At 41.7% G+C, this 15,804-nt stretch overlaps 2 protein-coding genes across 2 annotated transcripts; one reads left to right on the forward strand and one right to left on the reverse strand.

Moving 5' to 3' along the window:
* Window positions 1-106: 106 nt before the first annotated feature.
* On the forward strand, window positions 107-9,973 carry rbm34 (RNA binding motif protein 34). Its single transcript, XM_023982538.2, has 12 exons — window positions 107-140; window positions 287-350; window positions 6,770-6,929; window positions 7,263-7,381; window positions 7,478-7,691; window positions 7,834-7,893; window positions 8,075-8,118; window positions 8,235-8,318; window positions 8,646-8,709; window positions 8,893-8,935; window positions 9,030-9,148; window positions 9,354-9,973. Exons 2-12 carry the CDS (start codon window positions 325-327, stop codon window positions 9,747-9,749), a joined length of 1,329 nt encoding a protein of 442 aa, XP_023838306.1. The 5' UTR covers window positions 107-140; window positions 287-324; the 3' UTR covers window positions 9,750-9,973.
* Window positions 9,974-10,515: 542 nt separating this feature from the next.
* tomm20b (translocase of outer mitochondrial membrane 20b) lies at window positions 10,516-15,553 on the reverse strand. The gene is made up of 5 exons (XM_023982551.2): window positions 15,272-15,553; window positions 14,009-14,055; window positions 13,300-13,381; window positions 12,874-13,016; window positions 10,516-10,853 (listed from the first exon to the last, which is right to left on the reverse strand). Exons 1-5 carry the CDS (start codon window positions 15,393-15,395, stop codon window positions 10,806-10,808), a joined length of 444 nt encoding a protein of 147 aa, XP_023838319.1. The 5' UTR covers window positions 15,396-15,553; the 3' UTR covers window positions 10,516-10,805.
* Window positions 15,554-15,804: the final 251 nt, after the last annotated feature.

The following is a 15,804-nucleotide window of genomic DNA, read 5'->3' on the forward strand; positions in this document are numbered from 1 at the left end:
AATCAGTTAACAATTAATGCATCTATATTTAGATCACTGGATGAAAGCCCAYCCGTATGTTACAGCTAGGAACCATTTACAATTGCGTTGTGCATGGTAGGATATAATTAGGTGAAGGACAGGCCTTCGTTGAGTAAAGCGTGAGTAAATAGCTACAGTTCTTTTTGGCATCAACAAATAGTTCTAATGAGATGTGTTTATTATAACTTCCCGTCCAACTTATTTGATTCATTATTTCCATGATAAAAAGCACGTTTTTATAAGATTGTCTCATCATTCAAACCAGCTGGGATCGACCATCGAGAACATTGAAGTGAACTAACCATGAAAAGGAAATTTTCTGGAGAGAGGTTAGTCGCCATTCCACGAGTGTCCGCATGTAACTAACGTTAATAATAATTGTTAAATTTGTACATTGTTGGAAATACAAGGTAGTTGGGGAAACTCACACGGTGTATTACACTGAACTAACATTTTATCGTGACATGTAAAGTGTTGGTCCCATGTTTCATGAGCTGAAATATGATCCCAGAAATGTTCCATATGCACAAACATATTTCTCTCATATTGTGCACAAATTTGTTTACATCCCTGTCAGTGAGCATTTCTCCTTTGCCAAAATAATTCATCCACCTGACAGATGTGGCATATCAAGACGACGATTAAACAACATTACACAGACTTTTGTGTTAAGCTATACGGACAATCACGGACTACAAAAGGAAAACCAGCCACGTTGCGGACACGGACGTCTTGCTTCCCGACAAACTAAACGCCTTTGCCCGGTTTGAGGATAACACAGTGCCAATGACGCCGCCCGCTACGAAGGACTGTGGGCTCTCCCGACATGAGTAAGACATTTAAGCGTGTTAACCCTCGCAAGGCTGCCAGCCCAGACGCTGATCCTCAACACATGGGCCCAACAAGGGTGCGTGCTCAGCCCCCTCCTGTACTCCCTGTTCACCAATGACTGCATGGCCACGCACACCTCCAACTCAATCATCAAGTTTGCAGACAACACAAGAGTAGTAGGCCTGATTACTAACAATGATGAGACAGCCTACAGGGAGGAAGTGAGGGCCCTGGGAGAGTGGTTCCAGGAAAATAACCTCTCACTCAACRTCAACAAAACAAAGGAGCTGATTGTGGACTTCAGGAAACAGCAGAGGGAGCACGCCCCTATCCACATCGACGGGACCGCAGTGGAGAAGGTGGAAAGCTTCAGGTTCCTCGGCGTACACATCACTGACGATCTGAAATGGTCCACCCACACAGACAGTGTAAAGTCAGAACATCTGTTGTCTCAGCCACTGCCTGCCTGTCACCAAGGGKGTACCCCAAGTCACGATCCTAGGCCCCAAACTCTTCTCAATTTACATCAACAACATGGCTCAGGCAGTAGGAAGCTCTCTCATCCATTTATATGCAGATGATAGTGTTATACTCAACTGGCTCATCCTCGGATTTTGTGTTAAACGCTCTACAACAAAGCTTTCTTAGTGTCCAACAAGCTTTCTCTGCCCTTAACCTTGTTCTGAACACCTCCAAAACAAATGTCATTTGGTTTGCTAAGAAGAATTCCCCTCTCCCACAGGTGTGATTACTTCGTCTGAGGGTTTAGAGTAGAGGTCGACCGATTATGATTTTTCAATACTGATTATTGGAGGACCAAAAAAAAGCCGATACCGATTAATCGGCCAATTTTTTTACAATTTATTTGTAATAATGACAATTACAACAATACTGAATGAACACTTATTTTWACTTAATATAATACATCAATAAAATCAATTTAGCCTCAAATAAATAATGAAACATGTTCAATTTGGTTKAAATAATGCAAAAACAAAGTTTTGGAGAAGAAAGTAAAAGTGCAATATGTGCCATGTAAGAAAGCTAACGTTTAAGTTSCTTGCTCAGAACATGAGAACATATGAAAGCTGGTGGTTCCTTTTAACATGAGTCTTCAATATTCCCAGGTAAGAAGTTTTAGGTTGTAGTTATTATAGGACTATTTCTCTCTCTACCATTTGTATTTCATTAACCTTTGACTATTGAATGTTCTTATAGGCACTTTAGTATTGCCAGTGTAACAGTATAGCTTCCATCCCTCTCCTCGCTCCTACCTGGGCTCGAACCAGGAACACAACGACAACAGCTACCCTCGAAGCAGCGTTACCCATGCAGAGCAAGGGGAATAACTACGCCAAGTCTCAGAGCGAGTGACGTTTGAAACACTATTAGCGCGCACCCTGCTAACTAGCTAGCCATTTCACATCGGTTACACCAGCCTAATCTCGGGAGTTGATAGGCTTGAAGCACAGCGAAGAGCTTCTGGCAAAACGCAGGAAAGTGCTGTTTGAAAGAATGCTTACGAGCCTGCTGCTGCCTACCACCGCTCAGTCAGACTGCTCTATCAAATCATAGACTTAGTTATAACATAACACACAGAAATATGAGCTGTAGGTCATTAATATGGTCAAATCCGGAAACTATCATCTCGAAAACAAGACGTTTATTCTTTCAGTGAAATACAGAAGCGTTCCGTATTTTATCTAACGGGTGGCATCCATAAGTCTAAATATTCCTGTTACATTGCACAGCCTTCAATGTTATGTCATAATTACGTAAAATTCGGGCAAATTAGGCGGCCCAAACTTGCATATACACTGACTCTGCGTGCAATGAACGCAAGAGAAGTGAAACAATTTCACCTGGTTAATATTGCCTGCTAATCTGGATTTCTTTTAGCAAACTAACCAAGAACCAACTTCATCAGATGACAGTCTTATAACATGTTACACAATAAATCTATGTTTTGTTCGAAAAATGTGCATATTTGAGCTATAAATCAGTTTTACATTGCAGCTACCATCACAGCTACCGTCACAAATAACACAGAAGCAGCCAGAGTAATTACAGACACCAACGTGAAATACCTAAATACTCATCATAAAACATTTCTGAAAAATACATGGTGTACAGCAAATGAAAGACAAGCATCTTGTGAATCCAGCCAATATTTCCGATTTTTTTTTAAGTGTTTTACAGCGTAAACACAATATAGCATTATATTAGCTTACCACAATAGCCAGAAACACAAGCCATTTACCAGCAGCAAAAGTTAGCGATCGTAACAAACCAGCAAAAGATATATAATTTTTGACTAACCTTGATAAGCTTCATCAGATGACAGTCCTATAACATCAGGTTATACATACACTTATGTTTTGTTCGAAAATGTGCATATTTAGAGCTGAAATCAGTGGTTATACATTGTGCTAACGTAGCATCTTTTTCCCAGAACGTCCGGATATTTTTCTGACACTCACCTATTCTGACCAAATAACTATTCCTAAACACTACTAAAAAATACATGTTGTATAGGAAATGATAGATACACTAGTTCTTAATGCAATCGCCGTGTTAGAATTCTAAAAAAAACTTCATTACGACATGCAGCTTACGTTATGGCAAGAGAGTGCCCAAAATCTGGGCGCAAACTATTAGTAAACATGTTCCGACAGATATATGAAATAGCATCATAAATGGGTCCTACTTTTGTTGAGCTTCCATCAGAATGTTGTACAAGGGGTCCTTTGTCGGGAACAATCGTTGTTTGGTTTTAGAATGGCATTTKTCCCTCTCGAATGAGCACGCAAAACTAGCCAAGTAGCGCTAAGCTCTCCTTCGTCACCAAACGCAAAGAACGCAACACGTCTAAACTCCCGAAAAAATTTMAATAATCTAATAAAACTATATTGAAAAAACATACTTTACGATGATATTTTCACATTTATCAAATAAAATCAAAGCCGGAGATATAAGACGTCTATAACGATTGCTTTTCAGAAGCCAATACTGGTGACCTTTATGCGCTTCCTGAACAAACGAATTCTGGGGTCATGTCATTCCAAGCTGTCTCTTTTGCCCATAGAAAGAGATTGAGACCCCATTTCACCTCTCACAGCCTATTGACATCTAGTGGAAGGCGTATGAAGTGCATGTATAGTCATAAATCTCAAGCAAAATGATAGGGAGGGCCTGGAACARAGCCTCGATTTGAGATTTTTCACTTTCACTTTCTGACAGGAAGTTTGCTGCAAAATGAGTTCTGTTTTACTCACAGATATAATTCAAACGGTTTTAGAAACTTGAGTGTTTTCTATCCAATAGTAATAATAATATGCATATTGTACGAGCAAGAATAGAGTACGAGGCCGTTTAAGTTGGGCACGATTTTCCCCCAAAGTGTAAATAGCGCCCTCTATCCTCAACAGGTTAACCCACCGTTCCTCGGCCATCATTGAAAATAAGAATGTGTTCTTACCTGACTTGCCTAGTTAAATAAAGATAAAATAAAGAAAAAAAAATGGCCAAACTGGTGTCCAAAAATACCGATTTCCGATTGTTATGAAAACTTGAAATCGGCCCTAATTAATCGGCCATTCCGATTAATAGGTCGACCTCTAGTTTAGAGCTTGCAGTAGTCACCTCATACAAGTACTTGGGAGTATGGCTAGACAATACACTGTCCTTCTCTCAGCACATATCAAAGCTGCAGACTAAAGTTAAATCTAGACTTGGTTTTCTCTATCATAATCGCTTTTCTCTCAGCCCAGCTGCCAAATTAACCCTGATTCAGATGATCATCCTACCCATGCTAGATTACGGAGACGTAATTTATAGATCGACAGGTAWGGGTGCTCTCGAGCGGCTAGATATTCTTCACCATTCGGCCATCAGATTTGCCACCAATGCTCCTTATAGGACACATCAGTGCACTCTATACTCCTCTGTAAACTGGTCATCACTGTTTCCCCATCGCAAGACCCAGTGGTTGATGCTTATTTATAAAACCCTCTTAGGCCTCACTCCCCYCATCTGAGATTTCRACTGCAGCCGACTGGAACGAGCTGCAACAAACACTCAAACTGGGACAGTTTAATCTCAATCTCTTCATTCAAAGACTCAATCATGGACACTCYTACTGACAGTTGTGGCTGCTTTGTGTGATGTATTGTTGTCTCTACCTTCTTGACCTTTGCTGTTGTCTGTGCCCAATAATGTTTGTACCATGTTTTGTGCTGMTACCATACTATGTTGTCTTAGGTCTCTCTTTATGTAGTGATGTGTGTTGTCCTATATTTTTGTTTAATTTATTTTTAATCCCCCGTCCCCACAGGTCTTTTGCCTTTTGGTAGGCCGTCATTGTAAATAATAATTTGTTCTTRACTGACTTGCCTAGTTAAATGAAATAGAAAATAGTTGTGAATTGTTAGATACTACTGCACTGTTGGAGCTAGGAACACAAGCATTTCGCTACACCCTCAATAACATCTGCTAAATACACTACCATTCAAAAGTTGAGTCACTTAGAAATGCCCTTGTTTTCCATGAAAACATACATTAAATGAGTTGCAAAATGAATAGGAAATATAGCCAAGACGTTGACAAGGTTATAAATAATTCCTTTTAATTGAAATAATTGTGTCCTTCAAACTTTGCTTTTGTCAAAGMATCCTCCATTTGCAGCAATTACAGCCTTGCAGACCTTTAGCATTCTAGTTGTCAATTTGTTGAGGTAACCTGAAGAGATTTCACCCCATGCTTCCTGAAGCACTTCCCACAAGTTGGATTGGCTTGATAGGCACTTCTTACGTACCATACGGGCAAGCTGCCTCCCACAACAGCTCAATAGGGTTGAGATCCGGTGACTGTGCTGGCCACTATTATAGACAATTGGCATGCAGGAATATGCAGGAATATCCAGAGAATTGAATGTTAATTTCTCTATCATAAGCTGCCTTCAACGTCGTTTTACAGAATTTGGTAGCACGTCCAACCACCCTCAACTGCAGACCGCGGGTGGGAGAGCATTTTGCTGATGTCGACATTGTGAACAGAGTGCCCCATGGTGGGGTTATGGTACTGTATRGGCAGGCATAAACTACGGACAACGAACACAATTGCATTTTATCGATGGTAATTTGAATGCACAGAGATACGACAATTGGCCTCTCGTCGTGGTGACATTCATCAGTCGCCAACACCATGTTTCAGCATGATAATGTGCGGCACCATGTCTCCAAGGCTCTGTACACAATTCCTGGAAGAAGAAAATGTTCAGTTCCATGGCTTGCATACTCAGACATGTCACCCATTGAGCATGTTTGGGATGCTCTGGATCTACGTGTAYGACGGCGTGTTCCAGGTCCCGCTATATTCAGCAACTTCACACAGCCATTTAAGAGAGGGACAACATTCCACAGGCCACATTCAACAGCCTGATCAACTCTATGCAAAGGMGATGTCACGTTGCATGAGGCAAATGGTGGTCACCCCAGATACTGACTGGTATTCTGATCTACGCCCCTACCTGTGACCAACAGATGCATATCTGTAGAGTAGGGCCTAATTTATTTATTTCAAATGACTATCATATGAAGTGTAACTCAGTAAAATCATTSAAATTGTTTCATGTTGCGTTTGATATTTTTTTTGTTCATTAAGTTGCTTCTAGTTAGCAACCAATTCGTTTGGCACCTCATTGGCACTGGATAGCCTACCTTTTGATTGTGTGTTACCTCTATGGATGTCCGGGAAATGCTTATGAAGATAGCTTGCTGCCCTTATGTGACGTCTTTTGTAGCAATAAATATTGCACGTACCTTGGCATCCATGCACATTTAGCTACCGAACACAGCACCGTGGTAGTGAACTGCTGCTGTATCTCATGAGTCTAACAATGTTACTTGTTTTTCCTTAGTGAGGGGCCATCTGTGGACAAACAGCCCATTGACTATGTAGTGGGATCAGTATCAGGCAGCTTGTTTCCAAAGGAGTCTGCATCCAGTTCGGGATCGTTATCTGCCTTGTTCCAAGCTGCACCAGTAGTTGACACTCTGTTCTTTGTTCCTGCTCCCAAGGTAAGGCCATAAGTCCAAGGAAAGGACGCACGGGTCTTTTAATGCTGCAGCCCAGCTCATTTTTGTTTTCCAGGATACCAAGGCCATGTTCAGTAGAGAAAAGGTTTTTGAAATAAATGTGAAACGGGGTTTCTACCTGTCCGCTAAGAAACACACATATTTTCGCTTTCCGTTGCAAAATGATAGTCAGTGTCCAGTAGGGACATACTGGGGGGGGCATTATCTGGAAAACCAACAGAACTACAGAGCTTCAGGGCCTGAGTCGTGTACCCTTGCTAGAATCTTCTTTGTTTGCCAACTGAGCGAGGGGAAAAAAATGTATTCCCTTCATAGCCTGAACCGAGGAGCGTGGAGGTGAAGGAAGGCGCAGTCACAAAAGTCCCGAACAACCAGAAACAAACGAAGAAAGCTGCAAGGGACAAGTCAGCTGCAGACCTAAATCTAGAAAACAGGTGAGCGATTAAAAAATAATAATAAAGTAAATGACATGCAAAAGAATATGCAAGAGATGTAGATTGATAGATAAAAGCTTTCTCTGTCGCTTTCAGAGAAAGTGCATTACAAAATGCTTACAAAGCTGAACAGGTCCCAAAGATGCCCAAGAAGACTAAAAGGAAAGCTGTTGAGATGGGAGAAGGGGGTGCGACCGAGGAGGAGAGGCAGACAAAAAACCAGACGACTGCAGGCCAATTTGCGGAGGCGAGGGTAAAGCAGAAACGCACGGTGTTTGTTGGCAACCTTCCTGCCAGCTGCACAAAGAAGGTAACAGCAGCCCCAGTCCTAGTCGTTATAAGCAGTGACCATAATCTCATTGATTAGGTATGTCGAAAGCAGACCTGGGTTTAAAAAGCACGTGAAAATACAAATATATAATATTATGTTGTTTCTCTGTTTGGTTTTTCAGACACTACAGCTTGTCTTCAAGGATCAGGGAGCCATTGAAAGCATTCGATTTCGATCAGTGGTAAGTACTCCATTCACTATTAGATTAATCTAATACCTATTAGACAATATGAGTGCTCATTTCCACTAGGGTTGAGCTTCCTGAAAGCTTTCATAGTAATGGATGAAAGATGATCTTAGTGAAACATTTCTGAAGACTCAACCCTGATCGGTGAAGCTAAAACATGGCATTTKTCTTGCAGGTAAGAGAGGATCCATCTATGTCACGCAAAGTAGCAACTATTCAGTAAGTTTCCCTGATTTTTAACCATGAGAAATGCTAACGCTGATTGAATGGGAGTTTATCCGTGGTAACATGACGCATGTATTCGAGTACTCTTTGTTGTTGCTTTCCCTTTCCAGACGTAAGGTTCACCCAAAGAAGCAGACCATCAATGCCTACGTGGTGTTCAAAGCTGAGGAAGGAGCCGAGAAGGCATTGGAAAGGTAGTCCCTGACAAGCATTCAACTTGAATTTTAGCGTGACTGTTTTAAATGATCATAATCTCGTAAACCCAGAACTGAAGTCTTGCTTAATTGCGTCAGATGCTCTATTACATTTCCGTTCAGAAATGTGATGTGAGCACCTGCGAAATCATGATGTCAAAAAAAAAACCTGCATACTAGAACAAAGTTCCTCATTAGTCGTCACATCCCACAGTCCGTTGAGACGCTATACCACGTTACGCGCATCTGTCCGGGAGGTTAACATATCAAGTGTTCTCTTTAGGCCCTTGTGGGTTAATATGTATTACACTACTTTAAATGTTGCAGGAACGGCATGGAGATTGAGAAAAACGTTCACATCCGGGTGGACAGGGTCTCCAAAAGTACATCGGTAAGTGTCCCCACGACATTAGATATTTTAAAAAGAACACGCCAAGCGTTAAGACCGGTATACTTGGTAGCAATAGAATGCACTTGCTGACAGTTCAACTTAAGGTCATACATTTGCTTAATCCTTTGATTTTGTGTAAACTTGTTTATGCTGCGACATGAATAGAATTGTTTCGTCTTTCAGCACGATCACAAGAGGTCAATATTCATTGGCAATCTACCATTCGGTGAGTAACTATAAGAGGGTTTACGTTCCTGTGAACAGGAAAGCAATAACATGCAGGTTATTGGGTTCATATTTCATACTGTATTAACTTGCAGATATAAACGAGTTGCCACTGCGACAGCACTTTGAGGAGTGTGGCAAGGTGGAGGGGGTGCGGTTGGTGCGGGACAAGACCTCTGGAATGGGCAAGGGCTTCGGCTACATCTTATTCCAGGTGAGGAAATATAACATTTCATATGCACCAGACCTGCACAGAGATGTTATGTATGCATTTCAAGAGGCTTCCCACTACTGAGCTGGCCAAGTCTGATACTGCAGCCAATGCGTTGCATGCACAGTTTGGGTTGTGACTACTACTAATTCGTCTTATGAAACCTCTTCTCTAACTACACCATCTCTAATGGCTGTTTTTGTTGTAGAGCATCGATGCTGTCCAGCTGGCCTTGAAACTAGACGGCTCCACACTTCTCGGGAGGTCGGTCCGGGTGAAGAGGTCAGTGAAGAAGGAGAAAGAGAAGAAGAAAGTGGTGCACAGAGGGCCTAGAGGGAAAGAGCCTACCAAAGGGGGATTTAAGGGGAGACCGGGCCAGGGCGGTCCCCAAAACAAATCTTCCGGGAGGCCGCAGGGGAAGGGGCCTCAAATGAAATCGACGGGGAAGCCATTCAAGAAAAATCCAGGCGAGGCACAGAAAGCCACCACAGGCCCCTCTTCCTTCAAAGGTGAGATGGCAGACCCAAACAGCAAAAAAGCAAAGGCGAAAGCACTGAAGAAGAAACTCAAACCGAGGAAAAGGAATCAGGTTGTACACATTTGATGGTCTGTGCTTTGTGATGTATCATTAAAGCAGAAAATGTGTTGTACAATTATCATGGTGTGTAAACGTTCCTGACGTAACATCCAGGCCTACCCACATTTCCAGTTGAAACATGGTTGGTTTTTTTAGGTTGGGGCTGTCCCACCGAATATGTATGTCAATCCCACCTAATGATAAGGTTAAACATTCATATACTATTCTAGACATTAAACAGACTAAATAAAAATTGAAGAAGCAAAAGTGTTGTCATTTACCTTTTTATTTAGACTTCTTACAAAGAGGAACAACCTCTTAATGACCAAACAGAACATTCAATCACTTTAAAGTATCCATGTCGGACTGAAAACAAAACAACTTATACAATGTTGAGACAGATCACATGTAGGAACAAGGAAATTGAAAGACTAAGAAGTTTGTAGAAAGAGGTCTTAGTACAGGGGCTATATGTATCAAGCCTCAGAGTAGGAATTATTTTAAGATCAGTTTCCTTTTAGATCACAATGAATAAGACTGCAGGGGGGAGGACCTGATCCTAGATCAGCACTCCTACTCAAGATGCTTAATACATATGGTCCCAGAGCTGTGGAAACGTGGGATGGTATTGTAAATGCTGAGAAACGTTTTGCTATACCTTTCAGAGACAAACTGTAAGAGAAGCAAAACACTAACTGCATATGAATCCAATAAAAATGCTGTCCGATAGGCATTTTTGATTGGTTGCTGCAAATCACGATATGGTAATTTGATGCGACCAATAGTAACACACGTGTGGGGGACGGGTTCATGTTTCTTTCATTTGGACAGAAGCGAAAGAATGTTCAATACCCTTCAAAAAGCGAGTAAAAAAAAGTTAACCTCTTCTCCTGACTTGTCTAGAAAATTGGTTATAGGAGCACCGGGATTAACTTTCCCCTAGGTACCGATCTAGGATCAGCTTCCCCTCCCCCAATCCTAACCTTAACCATTAGTGGGGGAAATACAGAACTGACCCAAGATCAGCATCTAGGGGCACTCCGTTATAGGAGGGTTCCGAGGGGAAATCTCCAGCGACGATCCTCATTCTAAGTCCTCTTCATTCAAGCTACCTTGTGAGCTCACAATACGCTGCAGGAAAGAGGGAAATAACGTCAAATTCTAAAGCCATAAACATGCAAAAAGTGTCCAGTTTCCTCTTCGTTGTTGATCTCGGACCATAATCATAAAAAGAGTCTCAGAGTAGAAGTGCTGATCTAGGATCAGGGCCCATATTCAAAAAGCATCTTCTCCTACTCAGATGTATTATGAATACGGGGTCAGGTCCCCTCTGTCCATGTTCTTACTCAAGGTAAAAACTGACCCTAAAATCAGCACTCCTACTCTATGGTTGAGACATGCAGCCCCTGAAAGGACTGAAGATGGTTAAACAGTGTGGTGGGGTGCCTTTCATTTTGTTAGAAAGACCATCATAATTCAAACAAGGTTTGATAGGTAAAAGCAGTATGCTGGATCTGTACTTATATAATATATATATATATATAAGCATTTCGCTACACCCACAATAACATCTGTTAAACACGTGACCAAAACAAATTGATTTGAATCAGATTGTACTTCTGTCTAGCATATAATACAACTGGTTTTAGGGCTGGGCGATATCTAATTCATCAAAATGTGTTTTTGCTAAATGTTCAGATGCCTGTATCGCAGGAATCTACGTTTTTGTAATTTTTATGAGCTTGTATCTTTTTGGTCTCATCTCCTTCGCTCCTTGTGCACCTTCCCACTAGCACACAGACACCAAGCCCCTCACAACAGCAAAGATGAAAGAAACTGCTTGTTGTCACAGAGGAAGTTAAACTTCGCTATTTGCAGCATTTGAGGTTTGGTCCAACAGAACCAGTCGTAGGAACACCGAAATGCGTAGACACTTTTACTGAAATAGACGAGAACTTAACCTTTCTAATGATATCCGTTTTGTGTGTCAACTCTCAAAATGTAGTACAGAGCAGACCCTACTAAAACGAGTATCAATGAATATGATGGTGGGAAAATCATGCTCAGTCTGTCACGCGCGGTACCGCTAGCAACATTTTAGCCACAGACTTGTGCTGGCTGTCTAGTCTGTGTTTTTATAAATGGGCAATGAGCATAAAAACACATTTACATTAGGAATTGGCAACTCATTCTCATTCTGAGAAATAAGCATCGGTTTATCCAGGTAGGCCACTTGATTTCGATATCTAAATAAGTTCCAACTGTTCTACCTTGTTAGCTAGCAAATAGATTCAAGTTGGTTAGACTTGAAATAAACATTAGCTGGCTACTCACTATCACGTGGGTTTGTGCTTGAGTGATTTTACGAGACCCGTGTTAAATTTTCTATTATGCCTGCTACAAGAAGAAGTTGGTGCATGGTTCTGGTTAAATTTGTAAAAAATAAATAGATGCAATTTCATAGACAGACATGAAAGCCAGATCAATGTTTTTTTTTTTTTAAGCAGGTTAAACTATTAATCAAATAATTAAATTATTAGTCAGACTTATGGTTGTGGAAGGATCATATTTAGCTTAGTTATAATTTCACAAGCCCTGAATTCAGTTAGATTATTGCTGACTGTTTGAAATGAGGTGTATTGACCTTTAACTTTGCAACAAAGCTTAGGGAAAATGTTTAAAAATAAAATCAAGGTATATTGTGACTCACCAATGTTTAGAAATAAAGATAGAATTTTTAGGCCATATTGGCCAGCCCTAGTTGGTTTCCCCGCTTTCTTGCTTGAATACACTTACTGTAAATTGCTCTGAATAGAAGCGTACCTGCTGCAGACGCGGGCACAAAAAATTTAGTTAGTCAAAAACTATCTGTAGCAGACTGTGTTGCACACACATTGTGGCAATGGTTATAGCACAGCGCAACATCACTTTTCAGTACCTGCAACTGCAAATGACCCTGAAATGTATGAGAGGCACTATACCTGGCTGGTGGTTAGTGTTGGGGTTGTTACACAAGCTCAATTTTGAATAGGATTGCAGTTCTGACTACATATTAGATACATTAGCTTCCTTGCTTGTATGCACTTACTGTAAGCAGCCCAGGGGTAGGAGTGTCTGCTAAATGACCTTGAAGTGGAGAAAAGAACTGTACCTGGCTGATGGTGGGCAGTTTGGTGAGTAGCATCTGGAAGACTGGTGGCGGGAGAGTCTGCTGCAGCACCTGGAGAAGCTGCTGGGGCTGGCCGCACACGGCGATGGCGTTGGTCAGGTGCTCGATGCCGTTCTCGTAGTCTCCTATACCGGAAGACCGAGCGCAAAGAGGTTTAGATTGACAAAACGAGCAGTACATTATATGGAGAACAGTGTCGTTACTCTGGTCAAAAGTACATTAGGTCGTGCATTATGGGGCACAAGGTGTCATTGCACTGGTCGAAAGTAGTGGGGGAGGATGTCAATCGCTTTGGTCCAAAGTAGTACACTATATGGGGAATAGGGGGTCATCGCTTGGTAAAAAGTGCACTAGCAGGCCTATATGGGGAATAGAGTGTCACACACAGCCTAAGTGATGTCAATTTACCTTGAGCCAACAGCTCCTCTCCCAGCTGAATCTCCTCCAGGAAAAACTTCTGGACCGCCTCAGCATCCTTCAGGTCTGGGAGCTGCAAGAGTTCCACAACACACACTTTTCATTGGTCAAGAAATAACTCAAACATAGACGGGTGGAAAAGCTGTTGTCGATGGCCGATGCTCCAGGAAGAATAAAATGCCTGTTCACACGAGTCAGGGCAATCCGCTGAGGTTTGCCAGTTCGTCAGGTGTAAGGTAAGAGTTCAATTTAAGTGAACTCTTAGCGCACCGCCTAGCTCAGCAGTTCTTGCTGGGTTTGCACTTCCTCCATTGGAAAACAATGGCTTGTTCGCCACAGAACCGTTCTTGTACGAGTCAAGTATATGGGCCTTAAGTAACACATTTTGGAGGGAAGAGTGTAGTCAAGTAGGTCTGTTTCCATTGGGGAGCTATACAGTTGTTGTGTTGACTGACATTCGGTACCACGGACAGACAAAAGGTTTAGGAAATGCACTAATTCCAGTCTCAAATCAGTCATACCCAGCCATCACCTTGCCGTGTTCCAATACATGCCAGTGAAGATATCCTGTTTATTCCACTTGAGGTCATTGGAGATTATTTTCCACAAGGTATCATCTGAAGTGTACTAGACATTACTTCTTTAGACGTGTGTTCATTGAGGAAGAATTGAAATAGTACCTTGAGGGGATTTTACTCACCTTTGACAGTCCTGTCCCCGGTTTTGCAGATGCCTGATTTCTCCTCCCTTGGGCAGAGGTAAACACAATCACTGTTAATATAAATAGCTTTGGGGATTGCTCCTGTTTGTACTTAGACAACTTAAGTTTCTCAGGCAATGCTACAATGCAAGACTATGATTAGGAACAGTAAGGAAGTCCCATTAACATCCTAAATTGACACCCTGAAGTACAACTTCGGCTTTGAACAAAGCTCCAAAATAATCCACAACCCTTCTGATATCCCTTGATAAAGTGGTTTACCCGGGTCAGAATCAGGAAATATTTAAGTGTAGCTGCTAAGTAGCAAGTCACAACTAGTGATTAATGACAAAAAGGCTAACAGAGGAAAATGGCTCATTCAATTGCAGTAAAGCCGGTGTATAAAGCATTGTGGCCAGCTGACAGCCAAAATCCATCTTTCATACTGTAGTCCAGCTACAATTGTAGTCTAGTTAATGTGGGACTGGAATGTGATCTGTATAGGATTTTTATTGTGACATGCATTCATATGTGTATTCTAATTGGCTCCTGTATTAGAGTGAGGGATTCTGGGTTGAAGACGAGGCAGAACTGCCATTATGTAGTGTGTGGAGGTGTATTTATTTGATAACCCCTTATGAGTTATGCAGTCGCATCATTAAAGTTTGCAGTCTAACGCTCTGAAGGCGCATTATCAGCTTCTTCATACCGACAACCCACGGCCTTACATGAGTAGTAGGCCTGGATAGAGTAACACCAGGGATATCCAGGTTGCTTTTAATCCTGCTTGGCAAACTCTATGTCTGATATGGCTAGTAGCCTAGAATGGTTGGTTTAGGTTACATAGCAGTTCAAAACACACCATCAATGAATGAATCAGGGTAGGTGCAGCTTTCCATGTCTGAATTCAACTAACAGAACGCTTGTTGTGAGTGAGTAGGAAGTACATTAATACATGATAAAAGAGGTAGTTAGCTGAGAAACGCTCAACTCTATATAAGAGAACAGAGTTGAGCGTTCCTATGCTAGGAGCTAGCTAGGTTAGCACTGGCTAGTTAAGTGCAGGACTTTTGGGGTTTGCAGTGCACTGACAATTAATGAATCAGATCTAATGCACAAACCATTAACGTTACCATTAAAGCTTCTATACTTCGCCAATTGGGAATAGTTAAACGAGTTCGGCCTGGCTCGGGCATTTTGTTGCACCTCAGGTCTCCCAAACAGAGACCGGAGTGGGGTGTACAGGACGCGGACAACACTCACGTTCTCGCAGCCTGTTCTTGAAGTTGGGGTCACTCCGTCTTTTCCTGTCGAAGTAGATGCAGTAGCCGACGAACAGAGCCCCGCAAACACCGGCGGCTATCGTGCTCGATTTACCGCCCATCATCACTTCCGAAATGGTTGATATTTCTATGTTAACAAAGATAATATTTCAATTTTGGCTTATATCAAAGATGGTACATGACCTCACACAGGCGCAAGTTCGCAGCAAAAAGGACCAGTAGGACCACTGACTAATTTGACAGCTAGGGTGTCCGCATTGAACGCCTGATAGAAAATAAGACACCTTTAATTCCCAATCACATGATATCTCCGATAGCGTATGCATTTGATTGAATATAAAGTGTTGGATGTTGTTGAACCCAGCTGGGGGTGGAAAATGTGTTAGGATTTCTTCAAATCAATTTAAGTAGTAGTCTGTCGCATTGAAATGTAAGTGCCACAAGGGTGCAGTAGCAATTCATCAAAAAAAAGAAGCAGCAGGCTAGTGATCACATTTGATACAATTAAACAGT

Source organism: Salvelinus sp. IW2-2015, linkage group LG1 (assembly GCF_002910315.2).
Source record: "Salvelinus sp. IW2-2015 linkage group LG1, ASM291031v2, whole genome shotgun sequence".
In the NCBI taxonomy this organism is placed as follows: Eukaryota; Metazoa; Chordata; class Actinopteri; order Salmoniformes; family Salmonidae; genus Salvelinus; species Salvelinus sp. IW2-2015.